Source organism: Hetaerina americana, unplaced genomic scaffold (assembly GCF_022747635.1).
Source record: "Hetaerina americana unplaced genomic scaffold, ioHetAmer1.1.p SCAF_9, whole genome shotgun sequence".
Taxonomy (NCBI): domain Eukaryota; kingdom Metazoa; phylum Arthropoda; class Insecta; order Odonata; family Calopterygidae; genus Hetaerina; species Hetaerina americana.
The window spans coordinates 60241368-60266255 of NW_027287538.1; the positions used below are offsets into that span (position 1 = coordinate 60241368).

Below are 24888 nucleotides of genomic sequence, written 5' to 3' on the forward strand. Positions count from 1 at the left end.
TTCCGTTGGGTCGTAATTAACGTCGAAAAAGTGCCTTGTCGTGGCCATTTCCTTCTCTGTATCCATTTGTTCGCGTCTCAAGTTGCCTTAGGGGCCTCCCATTAGATGTTGAATTTGAAATCACGCCAAGAAAATATTTGGAAATTCATCCCTGCTCGTGAAATCGTCAATCATTAATTCCCCGCCAATATGGCCCAGCGCATATCATTAGTTATGTTGTCTACTGCAGGCTACCACAAAGGCCGTTAATTTTTTAAAAACTTGGAAATTGCTGCCGAGTTGTGTCGGCTATGAAGTTTCAAGTTCAGTCTTCGATCAATTAATTCATTAATCTTTGACTCTTCACGTTCCGTTTATAAAGTATGTACAGGAAATATTTATAAGGCGGCACCATTGATTTGTGCTTGTGGAAATACACTGATTTGGTTCATTACGCTTTTAAGTTTACAAAAGATTGTTGTAATGAGGAAAAAATACTGTATCATACGAGCTTTTTTAACTAATAAAAGTTTCTTTTAAACATAACCAAAAGAAACCAATAGCGTGTGCGTTTTTTGCTCTTTCAGCTCTGTGTGTTGACGTTTTTTTTGCCAAAAAGAGGTTTAAAATTACTTCGTGCTATTATAAAATATCTTATTTATTACGTACTATATTAATTTTATGTAAAATATAAAATTATTTTCTCTTAATTCGATGCCAAATTCCCAACTTATTTTTTTGTAAAAACTTATAAAAATGATTTCATATTGCATTTTCCAAAAATCACACGAATTAAGGCCGAAATAATTTGAAAATGGACGCAAAACTTCAAAGTGTAATCTATACGCCCTATACATTACCAGACGTATGGATTTACCGCGGCTAATTTGAAATGGCCGAGATAAAATTAGGTTCTCACGTTTGTTTTCCAAGCCGGAAGGGTAAAAAAAATCAATAAAGTCAACAAAGCTCTTCCACGACCTACGATTACTGCCTCAATTACGTTAGGTAATTCCCGGTTATTTGAGGTTCACCTGGGTGATAACTATCAACAACTTTCTTTTCTCGCTGTTCAACCCTTTCCGAATACCCTCCCCCAAAAAGTATACCCCTCCATTTCTCTTATAGCGCTCAAGGAAGAGAAAATGTTGCTTTATCTAGTTCTTGGAATCCGTTCGTTTTCCAGAGTGCTTGCCTTTCGGAAGCAGCGCTGACTGACCGTTATTCATTATTTCTAAGCGAACGATTGTTCGCGTCGGTGGTCTCATCTTGCCAAAGCCGGGATCGAAACGATTTTGCGAATTGATCTGACTGGCCGCGGCTTGACCTCGCCAATGATTTCTCAAGAACTTACATTAGCCCAATCAATTTTAATATGATATGCTTGGTTTTATTGTGATGTTCCTATGCATAGACTCGATTAATGTAGATTCGCATTTTCTCGTACGCTCGTGAGTTGCGGTGGAAAAACTCATGCAACTACCGAGTTAAATTCATGCAGGATTTACAAACAATAGAGCTGCACAGGGAAGTAGTATAGGGGAAACAACAAAAAAGCTCAAAGATACTTTATTATTATTATTATATAAATCTCAATGAAAGAGTTTATAGCTTCACTTGGTGGAAATTCTTCATATTGAACTTAAAATTAAACCACTGGGCTTTTCCACAGAGAAAAAGTTTTTATTTATTTACGACCTAGGTTTCGTTATGGTATAACATCATCAGGTTTAAAAAAAATAAAATAAAAAATAAAAAATAATATATAAAAAATTCGACTGGGAAAAGCCAAGTGGTTTAATTATAAGTTCAATTTAAATCTCATTTTAATTAGGCAATTGTCCTTGTGGCAACGGTCAAGTCTGGTTAATGGTCACTCTCGCAGTGCACATACATAAATACACGCACAAAAAGAACAGATATGAGACAAAATGCTCTTATATATGCACAATGACACTTTAAGTTACCAGCCGCACCTTTGCTATCACACAAGGGCCAGTTCACGTCATACCTATAACGTCCATCGCCGCACTCCGTCCATAATGGCGCACCCCTAAATTTCATATACCATTCAAAAATCACGAATATTGATCAATTTAAATAAAATCCTATTTGCATTTTTATCATGATATTATTCTCAATTTTTGTTCACTGTGCGGTAGTCAGACACATTCCTACTTCCTCATCGCCATAGGTTGTTTCTACCTGAGTACTACCATTCAACGTAGATCCTATATCCCCGCAAAAGCTATGAAATTCTATCTTTTCCAGTTCATTTCACTTGGAATTAGGTCATCCAGTTGATTCAACTTCCTTGACCTTCCTTATTCACACGTGTGATCATTGCCTTCATTATGATCATCAAGAAAACCATTTTGTCTTTGATGACGTCGAGTGAGTTTACTTCTTCTACCTCTACCTGCTCCCGGAATTTTCTCTTCTTAACGAATGAATTTATTTTACGCTGGATCTGATCATTATTTTTTTTCTAATTTCTTTTCTTTTTCTGTTCAACTTGAAGTTTCAAAATATCTTCGCTCAATTTACTCTTTCCAACCAAGCCAAAAATGTTTCAAACTTACACATTGTAGAGTTAATTGAAGTCTGTTTTACTGTCTGAATTACTGTTTTTACTTCAATCATTAGAATCAAGTTTGAAGTTGATTGTAGAAATGAAATTCTAGGCATCATATTAAATATTTTAAGGCAGCTCATTGTGAATAAGAGCAGTTAAGGAAAACCCTGCATTATTTTTTTTGTTATAATTGTACAAAATTTTTTGATACTTTGGCGACTTTTAAAAACCTTTTTATCTCCTTTTTAGGGCATTTGAAATAAACTTTTACTTTTAATATATGATGTATTTAAATTATTAATTGTATTGGATGAGTATTAATGACATGAGTAAGCTTATTTTATCAAGTTTTGTGACATTCATTATTGAAGTTCAATTTTTGAACCTCTTCCCGATTTCAAACCACTTAGGACTTAACATAATTACGTATTCCTGATGACAATGCCATATCAAACCGAGTTTTAGTTGATTACCCCTCTTTTATCGCGATCACTCCAGCCCATCCAGATATTGTCAGAGAATCCCAGTATTAAGGGAGTCTACATAAAGGTCTTAGTGAATAGTGCCAAAATTCCAGTTGATCTCCTCCCTTCCTCCGCTCCCCCCCTCTCCACCCGAATTTCCACATTGTGCGAAAGCCTCAGCATTATGAGTGCCTAATCCTGGGGGTGAGAAGGGCGAAGGTTGGAGTGTCGCGGAGGAGAAGAGAAGACATGCTCGCGGCGCAGTTACTCGGTGCGTCTTAAGTGAACGCGCGTGAGTGATTAACGAAGATGGAGAATTGAGTAGTGCGACAAAGATTGAAAAGGCTAAATGTGATAAAAAATATCAAAGAAAAAACATTTAAAAAAACAAGCTTGATTTAAAAATTCACTTAAAAATAGAAATTCTATCTTCCCTTGGTGACCAAAATATTTTTCTACAAATATCTACCGTTTCTGTGATTAATGTAATAAAGCATGAGCCCTTTTGAGTAGTCCCATTAACTGTGAGCGTATGAAAACTACTGATCATCATTAACGTAAAATAATCTTAAACGTCCTGTAACTTAGAGTTAACGCCTCATTTTTTTAAAGTAACGACCAAACGCAACCAACGCTCTTATTTTGACACATTTGTGTGAGAAAATACTATGTTTAGGGAGTAAATATTTATTTTCTATTCTTTGATTTTTCTTCATTTCGTAAAACATTTTTTTAAGCTTGAAAATAAATTTAATCTCTCCTTCGTATAATCGTAGTCCCATCGTCTTCTCTTTTCCTGACTGCCATTTTTTTGCACCACGGAACCGTGGAATGGCAAAAAAAACCATCCACGCAATATACTCCCGCCATAAAGGAAATTCAAAACTTATTCTGAACCCATATTATGTACCTTGAGAAGGCTCCTTGGGGAAGTCTGGATTTTACGCGGCGATATTATTATTATTATTTTTTACGCCCGCGGGCGCATATAAAAATAACCGTATTCGGTTTCCGGTTAAATTGAAATAGAGTTCTTTCATCCAACGAGGCACGTGCAAGCGCAATTGGAGAGGAAGGGAGAGGAGAGTTGGTAAGGTTTCCCTACCGGGGGTATTATGGCAGTCTTCCGATTCAACAGGGCGGTGTCTCTATCTCTCTCTCTCCCTCTACCCATATCCCACCCACCCACTCGCCAATCTCATCCTCGCGAGAAGCCATGCGAGTGGCGGCCCCAGCGTTCTCTCCTCAAGCGCGATCCTTTGGAAAACCGGATGGGCGGCCCGAAGGGATTTCCCGGCCCTCCATTCCCCTCCCTTTCCCCTTCGGCAACGGTCCCGCTCAATGGAGCGAGGGAAAACCTAGCGGAGTGGGAGAGAGAGAGGGAGGGAGGGAGGAAGGGACAAGGTAGGAGGAGACCGTGTATTCCAAAGGGGCGGGAAGGGGTGGACTTCTCACACCAAGGGATGAAGGAATCGCCCCGGGGAGGAGGGCGAGGGTGTGAGGAAGGGGGTGGGGGTTGGTGGAAGAGGGTCGTCGGACGGATATAGACCCGCGGGTGCTTTGCTTGAGGGGAGACGCGGGGGTGGAAAATCAGTAGTCAACCTCACTACTTCCCCATCCCAACACCTAACGCTCTCGTCTACTCTCGTGGAGAAATCTACCCGTAAGGCGTACAGCGAAGTGTAAGAAGCGCCATGGATTGAGATTGGAGGAGAGGTGGAATGTGAGCGGGGTCGAAATGATTGAATCGGGAGTGAGTGGGACATTTTTTTGAACTTGGTGCCAACACTAACTAGCACCCATTGTGCCAATGGAGAAGGAGGAGACAGAGGGAAACGGAGCCGGGGCACGAGTGCAAATTGAAATGAAGTTCCATCGACTGCTGTACCTAGTTGACTTTTTCGTGGAAATATTTTCAAGTAACGGAAATGCAGGCGTCATTCAAAAAGTTTGGCAGGGTAAAAAATTACAATAATCAATTTTTTTTAAATCGCAAACTGTTGCAAATGTTTATTTCGGCGAGGTCACCAACTATTTTGTTAGAATTTTACATTTCTATAATCGTTCGCCTTGATCTGGATTTAAACCATTGATCCCTTGATTTCCGGCTTAGTATTTTAGCGAGTTAAAAATAGGTTGCGTTTGTGCATCAACCTCCTTCTCGTCCTGCGTTCTCTTTTGTATTCGGCATTTATAAGGGCACTGAAGAAGCAAAACGTTATGACGAATTATTCTGGTTGTAGGTACGTGTAATGTGATTCTCTAGCCTCGTGGAAAGATACGCAATCCGTACGACCACGATTAATTAGTGTCCTTTTACTTTGGTTAAATGATGGGAGCATCTTCTTCCTTTTAAACTTTTATGCATCCAGAGAGTTGAAGGACTCTTTTGTCGTTGAATCGGCTGGAGCGCACTCGACGAAAATCGAGGTATCTGGGTTCAAATTCCAATCTGAGGGAATGATTCTTTTTTTACTGCGAAATATTAGAAATTACATTACAATAGAGTGAGTATAAGAGGCCCTTTATATCAATAAATCCTGACATATACTTTCCCATTCCATTGCAGTAGACCGGCATTTCATTGAGCTTTCATTCGAAAGAATTGGTTTCTGGCAATCCTCCAAAATATTCTCTCCCCTTTCAATAGCATAGTATTCATTCCTTCATAGTTACCGCCGGATTTTCCATCACTTTTCTCTCGTTATTCACGCCGGGTTCTATAGTTCACTTTTTTACTTTCCTTTTATTACTCATTCTATTATGGTAATCTGTAAAATATCCATGAGGCGAATTAGGAAATTGGCAAACATATGTGCTTTGGGTACTACGATTTATTTTTCGAAGTTCAAGATTGAACCCACCCCCCTCGTTATACTCTCAGTGTTGTGAATTGATCATATAGCAATTTTTACGCAAATATTCCCGGCAGAGGCCAGGGCAGATCATTAAATTTACAACCATCTTCTCACCCTTTTCAAACAATACTGGAGATTCATGGGAAAAATAAAAATGTAATAATTATAGCTAAGTAAAGCTATAAAGAAGAGTTAGTTTATTCTGAGGATTAAGGAAAATGTGAATAAGAAAAATGAAATATTTCAGTTTTAGAGATTACTTGCATATGAGATGAGCTTGGTTGCAGCATTTATGGCAAGAGGTGCATACAAAACTGACCTCAAAAGTTTATATATCCTTAACAAATCACGCTTTGGCAGATTTATACTGCTATTATTCTGGTTTGACGATATGCGTATATGGCGATATGTTTTTATACCTATTGCTTCTCAGATCACCACTCCCGATCCTAAACTTATAAATTCTATCACAGCAGTGCAAGCAGGGTTTAATCAATTTTTTCCACCATCTTAATTTATTTCTTATTCCATTTAACGTATAATTACTAATTTCTATTCCTGAGTTTGAGCTTCTATATATTTCGGTATGATTCGTTAAGAATCAACGGAATATTACATTTACAATTTTCATAATATATGCTTCAATGAAAGAAACTTTTTTTTATCGACTTTCTTAAGAATCCAGAACTCCATGAGGTTTGCATTTATTGACTTCTGAATGATGCGTCACTCTTTTAATGGAAGTGTGTCGAGATGTATGGAATACTTCATTATTTTAAGAAAATAATGTCGTTCTTCAGCTGAGTATTTAATACGGATGTAAAATTAAATGACTCGAGTATCTTGAGTACACTGGAAAGTTCTTTACCTATCAGTTTGAAGTAATATCTATTATTGAAACTAAAATGACCCAGAGTTTAAGCAGGGTTAAACACCTTAGCATACATCAGAGAATTACTTGAATTGTACCTATGTTTATACGTTGGTCACTCAGATAAAGAAAGAAATTTCCTCCATACTGACTGGCCGAATATTCGTCCTTATCAGAATTTGAATTCAGAAACAAGAAAAAATAAGTTAAGTACCACAGCAATTTTGATAGCAAGATTTTGTTGTTGTACGCAATTTCTCTTTCAGACTCTTAATAATTACTTGTAATTACGCAAATGAATGCTGTTTTTTCTACCACTCACCCACTTGGCGCCCTGAAGTATATCTTTTGGATTTGAATCGATGAATCGGACACTGATCATGGGTTAGATACATAAGTTAGAAAATTACCTAGTTCATTTTCGTGATTTTCGAGGCCCTTTGCTCTAATTGCTATAAATGTTGGTACATTCAGAATATGTCATTTAAAAATTGAATAAGATCTATTGTGTACATATTACGTCCAGCTAAGGCACGTTTTCAAATACTTTCTACAAATGTACTAGATAGCTAATTTTCAAGCCTATATGTTTCAAAGCATGACACTTAACACAATAAATGACAATATAATTACGAAAATAAAATTAATTTTGGCGCCAATTTTCATACTTATTGCAGGTTCTACTTTCCCTATCATATTCTTCGGTGTTTTATTTAAACTTAGATGTGTTTGGGGTATAACAATTTTACTTCATTGCACAGGTCATAGAATGTAATTCGAGATATTTAATTCAAGAGAGGGATATTTCTTTAATTAATCCTGACCATTACTGGTGCAATATGTCGTATGTATTGTTCACCAATATAATGCACTTCTGTGAAAGTCATATTTAAACAATGAATTCATTTCATATTTTCCTAATAGGGCTGTTATATACGTTGGTAAACATTGTCTCTATGTTCACCATTCATTGTAAATCACACAGGTATGTCTACACATAAACGAGGCCAATAGTTTTTATTCCAAATTAGACAAAGCAAAATATTTTTCTTCCGGAGTAAAACTGATGAAGTTATGGAAACGCTTAAAAGAGTAGCTCCACGATGTAATAAAGAATTGTTAGTTTAGTCAGGGAAAGATGTTAACACCATACACCAGATGCCCAACTACATTTTTCCCTCGCTTTTTTACTGTATAAAAGCATATGCAGAGGCAGGTGAGAACATTTATTAGCATAAATTTTAATTATTTATGACACTTTTTTAAATGATATTATACAGTTGCACTTAATGAAATTTATTTGTTCAGGTAGGAGTGGAAACATTTTTTAATGTTCAAGTGTTCATTGTTTTCAAATTTGACGCAATTATAACACCCTCATTATAACAGGAAGGGAACCAAATTAACTTTATCAGACATTTTTGTTTCCATGAAATTTTTTAAAAGTGCTTTTAATTTTAACGTTTTTAGGCAGATTTATGATAATGCGTATGGGAGAGGCTTTTCTCTTTACTCTTATTGAAGAATTAAGCAAGAATAATAGCTTTAAAGTCCTGGAAGTACATGTTAAATTTACAAGTTACCACTTGTTCCCATTATTTCCTTCGTTCACTTATGTTCCTTTTTCGATTTCCCCCACAGCTTATCTTCCCCGGCATGTGTACCAATTTTTCAAACGCTGTTCTCTTTATCCTGCTTATACTTTAAATTCTTTGCCATTTCCACGCTTGCAGATTACAAATATGTTCATCCTTAATTCTCGAACACCAGGTTCTGAAGAAAAATTTAGTATGAAAAATATTGTGTATCCATGTTGTTTAGGGTTAAAAAAATGGAACTTTGTCTGAAGGGCGAAAATAAATAATGATTCTGAGGAGATAATGCTATGACTAACTGAAAAATGATATAAAAGTGTACCCTTTCCTATTTTTAAGGGATGCAATTTTAAATTTTACATATATATTTACCTAAGGAGTGTTGACAGCAAAAGTAGGATGATTAGATTAAGACGAGGAATATGTGGGCTATGAAAAATTATAAATTTGAAGCACAGTCAAATAGCAAATGCGCAATTTGCCTGATATGATGGTTAGAAAATGGGAAAGTATACGTCAGGATTTATAGATATAAAGGGCCCCTTATGCTCACTCCATTGTAATGTAATTTCTAAAATTTCACAGTAAAAAAAGAATCATCCGCTCAGATTGGAATTTGAACCCAGATACCTCGATTGTCGCCGAGTGCGCTCCATCCGATTCAACGACACGAGATTCCTTCAACTCTCTGGATGTATAGAAGTTTGAAAGGAAGAAGATGCTCTCACCATTTAACCAAAGTAAAAGGACACTAATTAATCGTGGTCATACGGATTGCGTATCTTTCCACGAGGCTAGAGAATTACATGATCATGCTGAGAGAATGGGCGAACGAGAGAGATGACATGAAGAAATGTTACAACGTGTGACAGAGACGAAATACGTATTCAAGGACAGGGTAGAATGGAAGAAATTGCTGATATGATAACTGTTTCCTTGTAATAAAATAAAATGAAGTCTTTCTAACGTTGTCTATCCCGAAAGGGAATATTGTGAAAGGTAGTCCTCTCCGTATTTATTTCCTCCTTCCTTTGCTTTTTCCTCCTTCCGCACTCTTCTGTACTCCTCTAGGTATGTTTTTATGATATTCTACGCTTTGACAAAGAGCCCCTGAGATCGATTTTCTTTATTTTAAACATTTTCTCTGTTTCCGGAATTCTAAGTACAATTTTTTCAACGCACTTTATAAAAATACATGAACTTTTTCATTCGAGGGGATCGAGATGGTGCGGGGGCTAACGTACTGGCTTCCCACCCTGAGGGCGCGGGTTCAAATCCCGGCGGTGTTGAATATTTTTCAGAGGTATCTCGATCCCTACTTGAGGTGCTTTGTGGAGGGCACTTTGAGTGAGTACGGCGTCCGTCGGATGGGACGTTAAGCTGCGGACCCCTTGGCGCCTTTCGTAAAGAGTAGGCTAATGCCGACGCCGGGTTTCTCTCCACCCTTCATCCTTTCCTGTCCATCCCCTATGGCGCAAATGACCTTAGCTGTCGGTCGCCTCCCCTCAAAACTACTACTACTTTTTCATTCGATATTATAGAATTTCGTGTCTAAAAATGTAGAATAGAGCTATCATGCTTCCTAATGTTATTTTGTCTAATTATAACTGATTTGATTGGCTAATTGGTAATTCGTCTCTCTCAAACCTCACGTCCTAACCCTCTCTGACCTCTCGTCCTCTTCGCAGGGCATCCGCGGAAACGCGAGCACGGACGCATGCGAGGAGCACGACCCTTGTCAGCACGGAGGTATCTGCATAAGCACTGACTCTGGACCCATCTGCGAGTGCCGTAACGTGGACTTCGAGGGCGTGCACTGCGAGAAAGGTGAGTGAGTGATGCCGCTCGCTTGATGTGATTACTTGAAGGGATTTTCCTGACGAGATTTGCCGCAAGGAGTTTGCACACGAAGGAACTTGCTTGAAGGAATTAGTTTGAATGGGAATGACAGGAGGGATTTGATTAGAGGGATTTGGAAAGGAATTGCTTGAAGAGATTTACTTGGGAAGTTTTTGAAGGGTTGACTTGGAAAGACTTGCTCCAGGGAGTTTGGAGCTCGAAATAAACCTTGAAGGGTTTGCTGGACGAGATTTACGGGAAGGAGATCGGTTTGAAAGGATTAACCTGAGTTGAATTTCTTAAATATATTTTCTTGGTGGGATTTGCTTAAAAGGATTTTCTCTACGGCTTTTTTTTCTGGATTTTTACTTGATGGGAATTGCTTGAAGATATCGCTTTTAGGGATTTATTTGAAGAGGTTTTGTTCAAATGGATTTACTTGAACGATTTCTTGAAGGAATATTCTTGAAGTGTTTTTTTTCCACAGAGATGCTTTCTAGAAAGGATTGTGAGATATATGAGATTTGAGAAGATTTCATTGAGATTCATCTCACTTCATGAGACTTGTCTGAAGGAGTTTGCTTGATGCCTTGACTAAAGTTTTGCTTTTAGAGATATCTTTGAAAGCATTAATTTGAAGATATTCTCTTACAGGTTTTCTTTTGGAGTCGTTTATTGGTCACTTTGGGTAATTTTAGATAACTCATCGTCAATTAAACAAAATTCCTTCACTAGCTGTTAAGAAAATGCGGATGCTTGGAAAGGTGGAAGTCTTCCGCTTTCTCTGGGGATGCAAAATACAAATGGAGGCTTCTAATGTTTCAGTAGATTTGAATAATAATTGAAATAAGAGCAATTCACAATATTTTAAGATGACATGAGTTTTTCATTTTTTAGTGCTACTTATAAGGATGTCCTTAAAGGTTTGATGACGATCAAAGAACTCGCTTGTTTATCCACTCAGGATTCTTGGTAAATCTTTCTTAAGCCTCAACCCTACAGCTACTAATCCTTATTCCCTCGTCAATTCATTGAGCATATGCACCGAGAGTGCCAAGCACTCACGGTGAAAGGCAATGGAGTCTTAGCACCAATGAGGGATTGATTGAGAATTGCCGGGATGGAATTGGATTAGGAGTCGGAACATTCAAGTTGTTGTCATCGCACATTGTTGGCAAAGAAAATAGTTTAATTCTCAACATTAATTCAAAAATATGGTTATAATACCGTTAATTGTCATTAATTGGTTCATGCTTCATGGATAAATAAAGTACCTAGGGAATACTCAAACGGTTTTCCTTTTAAATATTATGAATTGCCCTGATTGATTTTTTCTGAATTTTCGGAGAAACGTAGGGAGTTAACGATACTTCACCTCCTGAGCATTTTGGGACGGCTTTGGACAAGAATAATTGGGTTAAATGAGAAGTCACAGGGAGACGTGAAACGACGGACTAACTCTTTTGCCGAAACCTTAAACATATCACCATCCACACGTAGTGAGAGGCTTTCATATTCCACCTTTCAATTCCGATCGTGGGAAAGGACTTCGGCCGTGTAAGTCGTAATGGCGACTGAGTGTGAGTAAGCAGAGGCGAGACTGCCCTTTGATGGTGTGAAATCGTGGAAATAATCCCTAAATGCTTTCGCGGTCCGTCGCGTGTCTGCTCTCGGCATTGAGTAGCATATCCCAGAAAGGTATGGCCATTCCCTAATATTCTGCTCCCAAAACTGTTGCATCGCTACACGTTACATAAAGTACGTTTACCATGTGTCCAGCTATCGCTCAGTTGAACTTTCTAGGCCCGACGATTACTCATTTTGCAAAAAAGCATTAAGGTAATACGACTGTAATATATGTTTTGGCTGTGTAATGCGTACATTTCCCTCTCATCTTTATGTAAAAGTAACCGATAGATTTTTATACATTTCTTTAGATGTTGAAAATTTCCCACCTAAATGCCTTAAATTTTAAGCAAGCACAACAAAGACTGTGGAGCCACATCATCTTTGGAATACATTTCCCTTTACCATTTACGGACTTAACCTGCGTAAAATATAATTACCTGATACGAAAGAAGTAATCAGTACCTACCATTCTTCCTATCCTTCCTATTCCCATAAGTGCGCAATCGCCACTACTCGCATGTTTTCCATGTCTGGTGCTTAATGCACCCCCTGCCACGCATCATGCCAAAATTATGCAGAATATCATAGGTACATATGTAAGTAGGGGAGTATTTTGATTTGCGTTAATACACGATTTGGAAAGAAGTTTAATTGATTAGTTTGGTTAAACTGGGAGAATCGAAAATTAGAGCGGAATTTCAAATACACGAATGGGATTAGAATTATTTTTTTAGGAAGGTTTGGACACAGGAAGTCATGAATGAATGGATGTGGCCGACGTAGTCATCAAGACGAGGAATTTTGGAAGTATCCAGAGTAAATTATTGCATATGAATATGATAGGGGAAAATGAAATAAATGAAAGACAGTCTTTTTCCAAAGCAATAATCTTGAATTAGACTTCATTCTTTTTACAACAACACCTAATACATGACGCAAAAGTGGTATGTATTGAAATTATCAAATCTACCAAAGGTATCAAACAAAAATCCGTGCAGAGCAGAATGATGTCATGTCATCTTTGCCATCAGCTTTCGAATTATTTTTTTCGAGTAGTTTAAATAGTGAATGCGTTTTGATGGCAGTGCTCATTACCGCTGAATAGGGTAAATTGGAGTTAAGTCATTCCTTGTCCATGTATGGGCTACTGGCTCGAATTTGAATCTTTCTGAATGTTCCAATTAAGAGAAAGATGACCAACACGAGAAGAATGGCTGGAGAATGACAAGTTTTCAGCAATCGTAAAAGTGAGCATATTGCGCTAAGGAGTAATCTCTTTGCCACTCTTGAGAAAGAAATCATTTAATATATCATGTATGAACTCATGCATTTAATACATATCTTAATGTTTGGACTGAATCAAGATTTTATTATACTATGCGGTTCAACTTATAATGATAATTTCAAAATATGGCTCAACTTTTTAAATTCTGATCAATTAGTGCTTCGGTTTCCAAGTTTAGTCTCTTAGATCGACTAAATGTTTTATGTTTTGGTTGCTTAGCGTGTTTCGTGGCTTACAAATCGAAAAAATATGTCCGCCACGCAAACCGCTTAAACCCTATCCCAAACGTTTGAAAATCTGATGAATCTAAATGGTATTGTGTTCAAATATGACCAACGAAATCAATGGTCTCCTTTGAAAACAAAACATATGTTAAGTTTCGAATGCCTTCTTTTGCAAGATGTTCGGAAGATGGGTATTTATTTGATGGCAGGAAATGGAAATTGGGCGTGTTTTTCTCGAATAGTTTGCTAATTAATACTATGCCAATAGAGTTTCACAGCTTTGCAGTGATATTTATTCTATTTTGTTTTTCCGTCAATCACGGAACCTTACAGTTGGTTTGTTATTGGATATGCACATAATATTATAAACTGTCTCTTAAGTAAAAGGCGAATTACTTATGTACTCGAGAGGCATCGCATTTAATTCTTGACTGAAAGCAAATAAATCTTTTCTGAGGAAGTTTTTTAACTTGTTTAAAGTTTTCAGAAACCTTTCTACTTTCTCTAGTCTACACTGTTGACTTTAGCTGAACGTAGTCAGAAGGAAAGGGAGGATTGAACACTGCCTCTGGTATTAATTTTTAATATCTTTAGTCTTTTGTTTTCTATGCTGGAACATTAAATCGCCGAGGTTAAATCGTGCGTAACCTGAGATAATAGGATGTTATCTTCGCTGCTTCTTATGCATGAATGATCAAAGGTTGAAATTTCCTCCAAACTTTACCATCAAATATTCACCGCCAAGTTTTTAACCGAAGTCAGCATTCAGAAGTGAGATAATCGTCTAAAATATCGTCTCAAACTATTATAGATGATGATGTAATTCTTTTAAACCTCCTATGTAAGCCTTATTTTTGAAAAATGTTTCCTGAAAGAGGCGGTAAAGTTTTATGGAAATAAACTTTGTGGAGGTAGGTAAAATATAGCTTTATTTTAAACGAGTTTGATACCCAGTGCGCTTTTACGTTGTGAACGAAAGAATGAGCTCTGTGTTTGTGTTGTGTATTTAAAGAAAACGAAACACTTGTTAAAGGATGGTAATAACCATACTTACTCTATTTCTCGAAATAATCGCAATCGAAGAGTTTATCAAACCGTTATGCCAACTTTCCGAGCTCGTTTTTGCGATGAAAGTGCTGCGCACATGATAAGTTAATGGCGCAGCGCAGCTGCTTTAACTTCAATTTATTGCCGCCTTGTGGGGGTGGGGGAGGGGGAACCCGTCTCCGCCCCCCTTTTTCCTACTTCGTAGAAGAATCGCGAAGAGGGAAGGATATTGTAAGTGTGGAACGACTTGGTTTAAAAATGTTCAAAACTTCCACCAATCAGTAAGCCGCGGGGTAGTTTTTTCCAAAGCTACCAGTCAACTTACAAGTCCTTGTTAACTCATACAGAACCTTATGTAGGGGATAGTATGGAAGTATTTCAGCGAAAATGACCTCAGAATAGCATTCATCGAATCGTATGGAGTAGATGATGTGAATTAAATTTAGGTTTGCTTTTAAAGGGTTTCGCAAATGTGCCGATGACTTTAGGAAACCTATTAATGGGGTATTTATCCCTTTTCGAATAAAGAGGCGTCCTTTGTTTCCAAATTTCGCATTTCATTGCCCTTGACTGGAGAAAAATATCAGTTTTCGCGGTGAAAATACGGTAACAATGGGTCCTCATCATTTTATTCAGCATTTATAGATGGAAAACTTCCGAAATGATGCTATCGAATATCTTTCCGAATTCACAAAAAAATGTCTCCATTATGCTTGATGTTGCAGGGAAATTTTAACGTTTTTTCGAATGTTTACATAGGGATTTTTAAGTAAAAAATAGTAAATTAAACAGTAATGCCTGAGAGGGTCTATTTCGCAGCTTGATGAGTGACAGGCATCTTTTTGAATGTCGTTCGTTGTTATCAAATTAATATCATCAATTCTTTTGTTTGAGGACCCGAGAGTATTCATGTTAGAGATTTGCCAACAATGGACGCAATATCACTCGATATTTATTAATCAAAAGATTCAGTGTTAGATATTCTGAGGATATGAATGCGTAAAAAAAACAACCGCCCTCCTCTTTCTGAAAGATTTTACATTGCAAAAATCCACATTTCCAAGCAATTCGCTCGGAATGTTTTTTTTACAAATTTTTCCTGCTTCATCTTCAAGTTTTTTTAAGTTGGTCAGATGTTTTTGCTTCCATGCCTTTATTACGCTGCATAATGTGTCCTATTCATGGCTCGGATATCAATTTTTCTCATTAATCAGAACGATGAGTGATTTCGGTGGGTGATGGTGTATTTTACCTTTCTCTAGTCCCCTAGGAACTATAAATTTAAGATATTTTGGGTTGAAGGAAGTGGGATTCTTTCTCTTCCCCATGGAGAAAAGGTTTTCCACGATTCTATGGTAGGTAGCAAGAAAACTGCATTGTTCATGCCCAAACACAATTGAAGGAATTTCAGACAGAAACCCTCCTGGGTCAGCATCGGAGTACCCTACACCCACATCGCTTCCATGCTATCCTCAGCTATTCGAGTCAGTAAATAACGAAAAGTTTAACATTCGGAATAATTAACGTTAACTTCTCTGTCCCGATGTCGCTTTCGGCACGCTCCAATTCCAAAACTCGCGAATTCCAGGTCCAGCTCACGTCATCTCGGCTTTAATAATGGATGGATGACAAACACCGGGCCTCCGTATACGTGAATTAAACTTCTCCATAATATGCCGCCGACGTCAACTGAAGCACTTTAGGAACATCTGCGGAACGGAATTAAGTAAACCAGGCAAGGTTCATCAAACGAATTGAGTGGAGAAATATTCGAGCGAAAAGGGGCAAGTGGAGAAATGCCTTTACCCCTCGTTTTAGACCTCACCTTGAATACGCGTCGAGTTTTCGGGACCCTTCACAAAAGGACTTAAATTTGGATTGAAACAGGGTTCAAAGAAGAGTTTCCCGTTCCGTTAGGATTCGTTACGAACGAGTAGAAAGCGTCGCATTATTATTGCATGTTATGGATCGGGAGAGAGACTGGAAACAAAGAGGATTACATGCACTTCTTGATGCCGGCACAGGAGAATAATTTCGGCGACGCTTCACATCTGTAGGAGGGACCACAAAAGGGGTCGAAAAGGGAAATGTACCTCCGAGTCGATCGATATACTATAAGGAATCATTTTACCCTCGAACCGTTCTAGACCACATCAGTGGGATGCACGAATGGAGAGCATCAAATGAAAGGGATAACGTATTTTCCGCAGAATTAATTTAATTTGGTACAACACGTTTCACCATGATATGGCATCATCAGGTAAAAATTTATAATAAGTTCAATGTGTGTCTATGTATGTGTATATATATATATGTGTATATACGAGGGTCATCCGGAAAGTAGTACCCGTTCGTGAAATAAAGACACAAAAGTAAATATTAACAAGCATAAAAAATTTTATTTGAAAGAGGATACTTTAAACTACTTCTCAACATAATCTCCAAGCAAATTAAGGCATTTGTCATAACGTGTGACAAGTTTCTGTATTCCTGCTGCATAGTCCTTCGCCACCAGCTCATTGAGATACGCGAGGGACCCATCTTTCACAAATTTTTGCATAATGCAGATGGTGTTTAACAATTTCATGAACAATTGTTCGAGAAACATTGGGAAAATGCTCACAGATGTCATCAATTGTGACGCGCCGATCGTTCCTCACGAATTCGTCAACTGAGCTCACCAGTTGGTCTGTAATGACAGACGGTCTCTCCGAACGCTCATCGTCGTGTGTGTTCCCCCTCCCCATGTTGAAGTTGCGACACCACCGCCGAACAGACGACTCGTCCATTACATTGTCTCCATACACCTCCTTTAATTGGCGATGAATATCACTTGGGCGAACGTTTCTTGCATTGAGGAATTTAATCACTGCCCTCACTTCACAACTGGCGACGTTCTCAATTTTTTTAAACATTGTAAACAATCACAGAAACAACACAGGCAACGCTAGCGTCACGCAACTTGGCTCAGAGAAGGCAGACAAGCCACTGAAGCTATCTGACCTCGTCCAGCGGCTACTCGCGTCGTCAGCACTTCATGCGGCACGAACGGGTACTACTTTCCGGATGACCCTCGTACCTGTATATATATATGTATATACCTGTATGTATATATATATATATATATATATATATATATATATCCATATGTGTGTATATATACTATATATGTACTCTCATACATACATACATATATTTTATATAAATGAATATGTATATACACGCACACACACACACACACACAAATATATATATATATATATATATATATATATATATATATATATATATATATATATATATATATATATATATATATATATATATATATATATATATATATATATATATATATATATATATATATATATATATATATATATAAACTAGGCATAATCAGTATAAATTTGTAATAAGATACATTTGATGCATATATTGTGAAAGTCTCACGAATGTGAATAATAAAATACACCTAAAGATAGCACTAGCGAACAAAATCCAAAACACACAAAATTGAAATTCATATGAATTCCGAATATTTGGTGGCGCTGCCACCTTTCTCAAGGGAGAGAAGGAACCAAGCAGATGGTTTCCACAGTAGGGGACGAGGTAGCTGGATAGAACGGGAAGGCGTGGAAAGGTTTGCGAGGGCAAGAGTTGGGAAGGGAATTTTCGGAAGTGTGGGAATGATATGCATGATTTTGGAAGCGGAGGGTGGATGAAAATATCTGGAGATTAGGGTAATTATTGTATGATATTGATACCTTAATGAGACGATTACGGAGGAAGGGTGGTGGATTGTAACTGATGATGACGTGTCACTTTGAAACGCTTTGTAGCAAACTTAATGAATTCTATGGTAAAGTTCGTCCTCTCTCTCTTTGGATTCAAATACAAACCCTTCCACGAAGTAAAGAGTGGACCTGTAAGGTTTAATTACATACATAGAGACGGTACTAAACTTTCCACTATATCGTCGATCACTAAATTCCCTAACTGCTGTTAAATTGACACCCCCTTCCATACGCCCTACCAAAGGATTCCAGGGTAGGATGTAGACTTAACAATCGGAAACCCGAGGGCTTACGAAGTAAAATTCTCCCCGTAAAAGGAATCAGAAGCGCCGGACATTGATGTGGGACTCTCACGCACACACGCAAACATAAGAGGGCGAACAATTTCCCTTTTGTGGACCGGGCACTCGGCAAAGGCGAGAGAGGGAATATGTTATAAAGGCGGTGAGAGGAGGGTCTTCTATTCGCCTGTTCAGAGATTCCCTTTTCCACCGCGAGACGGTCTCATCGCTCGAGTGAGCGCGCGCTTCCCGGAGAGGACTGTCTCCTCCACGCCGTTGCGCGGAGCAAGCCGTCAGAGGACACTTTGAATATTGCAGATGGGGTGGTGGGGGGGGGGGAGGGAGGGTTGATGACTCAAGGACGGAGGCATTGCTCCCGGAGAAAGTCTCCAGCTCACCTCTGCGGGATTGGATGACGTCGTCGTCCGCACCACCCTTCCCCACCTCCCCTGAGATTGGGATCGTTGGAGGAAGGATCCTCCCTCGAATTTTTATTTTAATTCCTCCTTCTTTCACATCCCCTTTTCCTTCTCAATGTTCTCCCAGGTTGATCAAGTTGTGGTGGTGGCGGGGTAATAATGGGGAGGAACTGAAGGGATGGTAAAGGGAGGAGTGCGGTTTGAAGTTTTCAAATCATGAGATGGGAGGAATTTTCGATCAGGTCCCTTCCACCCCACAAGGTTGATTGTTTCCAATCATTCCGCTATCAGGGTTCGAATCGTTCGATCTAAACCGATCTCGACTCGAATCCACCTCGAATTGATTCGATATCCATTCCCTCCTTGGACCGCAACCGTTAAATATGGAATTGGGTTGTGGGTAATACATGGGACTACGGAGAAATCTCTTCTTGCTCGAGACCCAATTAGGAGTCTTCGTCCAAAAGTGTCACATTGTTAAAATCCTTGCGAAGAGACAGGCAGAGACAAGCGTCATATTGTTATTGAAAAGCTCGTGTTGGGAACAAATAGATTACATTAACGAATGCATCATTGAAAAATGTAAAAATAATTCTAATTGAACCCTGACACTGAGGGAATGTACCTTAATCTTAGTTTCACATTACTACATTAATGTGCGAGATCATAGTGAGATAATTGTAAGTAAATCGATTGATATAAGTAATCCCTTTCTCGGCGCAAAATTCGATATCACAGCAGTAAGACATCTCTTTGCTTCACACTATTTCCTTCGATAGTTCTTCATAATAAAAAAATGCGTATATATACATTATATCATATAAATAATATATGTATGTATGTACAGGTATATATATGTTTACACACACACATATATATAAATATATACATATATATATATATATATATATATATATATATATATATATATATATATATATATATATATATATATATATATATATGTGTGTGTGTGTGTGTGTGTGTGTGTGTATATATATATGCTTTCAAATATTCTGATTTATTTCAGTTTCCCCAAGGATTATAATTTCTTATTTCGTTACGTCAAACACTTATTTCTGCAACTTCTTCTCTGGACATTTTATTCTCTTCATTCTTCAAACCCATCTTACCAAAATAACTTCTCCTATAACAACATACTTCAATCAGCATGAAGAATTTGCAGTCACCAGCTTCTTTCTTGTCTATTGCTTAACCTTTAATAGTTATTTCGTTTTACATCTTCATTAACTTTGGCTATTCATTTGTGTTTTGGTCTTCTCTCTTGAGCCTTGTCATGTCAAAAGGTATCCGAATCCATGGTGCTTTTCTTCTCTTTTCTTTTGTACTCCATATTGTCTTTTCCTCTTCTCTTCTTCTATAAACCTCCTCGCTTTTTGGTCTTCAGCGTCCTCTACCACCAGATTTATAAGTTCTTTGTTACTTATTTTTTTAAAAATTGTTGTATTTTAATGCACATTAGACTATGACTCCTTTTAAGTTATTATCGCGGAATCTCCCGCAGTTTCTTTTAATTCTCTATCCGTCTCTTCTCTTTATTTCCAACGGTCCAAGTTTCTGATCAATATACTGAATTACTTTACACTAATGTTTTTCGTGTGTTCTCCTATGTTTGCAAAAGTAGAATATTTTAGAATATGTGTTGATGTGCTGACCAGAAGCTTGATCGTTGACTTTTATATTAACGCAACATTTATAATGGATTATCGAATGAATACATTTAGCCATGGAGCCAACCAAAATGTGTGCAAAGAATTTCAACTGCCGTTCTTCCTTGCGTCTAATGATCTCAATAATTTTTATTTTCACCATGAGTGCGGTATTGCATAATTTCATAATTCTTTCGTAATTATTCGAGTTAAAAAGAATCTTGTATCACGAACTCTTCTCAGTTGTGCCTATGAAATCATGCGAAAATAAACTATTTTGTTTCCGTTTTGTTCTGAATAAACGTGAATACATTAATATGAATTTGTAAGAATGTACTCTTGGTAAAGTTTATTCAATCTAACGCTATTATGAACAATAATTTTCCATTAGAATCAAGCCTATTGATTGAAAAATCTGCTTTTCACAATGAAATCTTGGCAAAGAACGTGCCACAAGATCATTACTCATGATCATATGAGATGGTAGAAATGCTACTTTATTGTATTCTTCATTCTTTTCAATACTTCATGATCACACGTTAATACGATTCTCCAGGTTACTTGTTGAATGACCGGCCAGTATGGAAGGTAACGGAATTATCTAATTGGATCAATGGAATCCACCGCAGGGAATTGAATTTCCCCAAGGAAACCACGATCTGGCCTCAAAATTTGGGAGCTAATTGGATAAAGTCTCAACACTTCCTTTTATGGCTAACATTTTGCATCCAACAATGACTTCTCTCGGGGATCACTCTTTATATTAATCTCAGGAATGTTGGTAATTGAAACCTCATAGGATTAAATCCATAAAGATCCAGTTTAAACAGCAATGCTGCGTCTATTCATATTTGAGATAGTCACGAGAAGCTGAAAGGAGAATTCAATGAACATGAACATAATTAATCGGATTGCGAAAGAATAAACTTTAAAAACCGTTCCTCTAACGAAAATAAAATCAATTTTAATGCCATTCACGGCGGTCTAATTTAGTTTTACAATTATTTTCAGTCCCATCATCATTACCATGTGTCTGAATAATTTTTACTACTTGAATTCGTATTGATTAGGCAGGCGTAGTCGAGCTTAGTGTTAATTTTCGCCAACTATCTTTCCCAGGTTTCTTTCTTACATGCTCTGGAAACTCCAGATTAAGCTGAAATAACCAGTTTTGAGGTGATTGTCTAATAACAGCTTCATAAGCAATTCACCCCTGTGGGTGGGATTTGGAAATTATTTCCTTACCGTTGTAAAACATAAGTTTAACGGTTTTATTTTGTCTTCAATATTGAAAGCATTTATTACATAATATTTTGAACTGTAACCGAGCTTTCGGCTCTGGTTTTAGTGAAAACAAAAGCTCAGTCGAATGAAAGCTATGTAAATCTGCACATACACAATACCCCGCAAGCCGCCAGAAGGATGTGTGGCAAGGGGTGGTAGGTCACCAGGCATTCTACATATATTCCCTCTATTTCCTTTTGTACCTGGCATCCATTGATCCACCAAAAACCGCGTGGAAAGGGTACGACAAGACACAATTCATTCAGCATGCACACGTACTGTATATTAAGAATATCACATGGTTAGCATCTATTTCTATGCCTACGGAAAGAGGACAAGAGAATTCATCCAAAGAGAACAAGTAGAATGCGATTCAGATACTTATTACCGGTTAGTAGTCTACTCATTCCGGACGGAAAATTCACAAATATAATAGATTTTATATACATTCGCCTGCACCTCACCTGGGACAGGGGCACCCGGTGCAGGTCGTTAGGACGCCATATTTGGAGAGTGTTTTGTAGGAATTTAATCTTGTGTAACCCTATTTTAGACATCGCTTACCTATTACTTTCTTAGGTATTCCCTCTTTTATTGTTTTCGCGAATTGTTCGAGGGAAAAACGAATACTTGAATCTTTCAGTTCGACAGTCTAACTACCTAATATTGTTACAATTGTCGACCCTGACAATATAATTGGGGGGCCTAATCATATCTCCAATGTCGGATGCAAAACCACACGCTGATACTTGTGCAAACAAATTATGTACGCATGGTCAAAGGAGCAATGGTGATTTTTTGTGTGACAGAGTGCTTCATAGAGGTTACTCACGCTATCAAGCGGCGGACTCCACTGCCAATCGTACTGTCACATTATTTTGGGCGATTCGCGTTCAGCACAGGTTTTGCCACGAAAGAATAGACATGCTACGACGTCCTTTTATACTGGTGGTGGCTATTCGGGAAGGCGACCGACATCTGAGGTCTTTTGCGCCATCAGGAATTGGAAGATGATGCGGCGGACGATATTCAGGGAATGGAGGAAGGGTGGAGAACAATTCGGCGCCAACAGTAGTCTAATCTTACCGAAAGGTGGCAAAGGGGTAACACAATTCAACGTCCCATCTGACAGACGTCGATCTCCACTTGGAGTGCTCTTCGCATAGCAAGCCAAGTAGAGAAGAAAAAACCAAAGAAAAATCTTGACGACTTTGGAATACGAATCTGGACCCTTCTCCAGATGGGCAGACATTATACGAGTATCAACTACCCTAGCACCGTCTCTATCTCCTCCGTGCTGTTACCGATTGTATGTTCAGTTTAATTGGTGATGGCCCTGTTCTGTGTCGTCATGGAGCTGATGAGCGTATTTTTTATGCAATCATATATCAAGTATATAAATATAGCAAGAATATAAATTCTTACATAATGTCGGAAAAGATATTTGAATACATACAGTATTTCTCATTGCAGTAGTTTCTCATTGGTGCGTTAAAATGTTGGAATTAGGTGGAGGAGGACTAGAATTCAACAACCCTTCGAGGATCGGCCCTGATTGGAATGTGTAAGGGCCACTTTGCGATGTTTGCGATTTCTCTTCTTAATTTTGGAAATTTTAACGCATACATCCTCAAAGACGCTGACTCGACACCAGTCTGTAATCAACGATCTTCATTGTGTGCTCAACGTTTGCCGTTAAATGAAGGTGAAGTGGTGAAGAAGGATACGGGAGACGTAGGGAGGTCTTCTCTGCAATGGATGTTGATGAAGGACATTTTTGGTATTTACTTCCTGCCACTGGGAGAAATGATCATGTGAGATCTGTACTTCAGTACAGCCAATGTTGGAAATAATGAGCGTGATTAGCGATGTTCCTCGTACCCTTTACAGTAGGCTTTTTTTATTTGTTCAATGAGGAAATAATAAGGACCACGAAAAAAATAAACTTAAGTCACATACTAGAAAACAGAGTGTACGGAAGAATACAGTGTATTTTAGCAGTTTTTCAGTTTATTTTTTCTAGAGATATGGCCTGTTTGCTTTAAACATTTGGGTAAACAAAATGCAGGGTAAAATAAAAGTCAAAATAGAAATATCTCAAGAACAGAAGGCCGAATAAGGTAAAAGATACACAAATAGATACCTGTACACAGTAGTGCATGCAGGTAGATAAAGTGTATATACCTTTATTCAAGGCAGAAAGTGTAAAAACATTAGTCGTATGGCCTGCAGTAGTTACTTTGGGGAGATGTCCGTCAGCCTAGGTATTTTTTTCAGTAGGAATAGGTCGTTCATTTTGTAGAGGCGGGATTTTTAGGAAATGGGGGAATGAAGGGTGGAGAGAAACAGGAGGTCACCTTTTATCAACTCTAATAATGATAGGCGCCATGGGGTCACACACACAATTTAGCCTATCCAACAGACTACATATAGCACCCAAAGTAGGGATTGGGATTCCACTGAAATTTCACCAAATGATTTGCCGGCGTCGGGATACGAACCCGTGCTCTAGAGGTGGGAAATTCGAACGCAAGCCGCTGTACCAAATCTTTTTCAAAGATAAATGGAGAATATATACTCGATGGTATCAGGCTGGAATGCTTGAAAATTCATCTTGAATTAAAGAAGATCGCTATGCATATTATGAACACTTTTCGTCACCTATGTAGTGCCTAGTATTCTTCTTTCATTCAACAATAGATAAGTAATTAAATGTAATGGAATTAATTAAACTCGGACTTTTTTTGACTTTGCCCTCTACGAAATAAAATCCCTAAAAGGGTATGTAGACTACTGGAAGTAAATTATAAAATAACATACGTTCGTTAAATAGATTTATTTTTAATGTACTATTCTAATATTGAACTTTCTCTCTTATTTTTATTTTTTCTCGCTCTCTATTTCCATTCATTCTCTAAGAACCTGTCTTTGCATAGTCTTTATCGAAGGCTTTAATTCTCCTTTTAACCGCACAACTAATGGTTCATGTATCTGATCCATACAGTTGCGACGGTCCAAAAGAATGATTTGACGTGGTACTCTTTTGTGTTTAATTATTATTAGGTAATCTACTG

General features: G+C 37.9%; 1 protein-coding gene across 1 annotated transcript in view; it reads left to right on the plus strand.

Annotated features, from left to right (window-relative positions):
- Positions 1–10006: 10006 nt before the first annotated feature.
- LOC139698587 (neurexin 1-like) overlaps positions 10007–24888 on the plus strand; it is a gene marked incomplete at its 5' end in the record, with an annotated part of 306469 nt that continues 291587 nt past the window's right edge. Inside the window, one exon of the mRNA XM_071597430.1 lies at positions 10007–10169. Within this exon, the coding sequence (XP_071453531.1) occupies positions 10007–10169 (163 nt within the window). The remainder of the gene's footprint in view (positions 10170–24888) is intronic.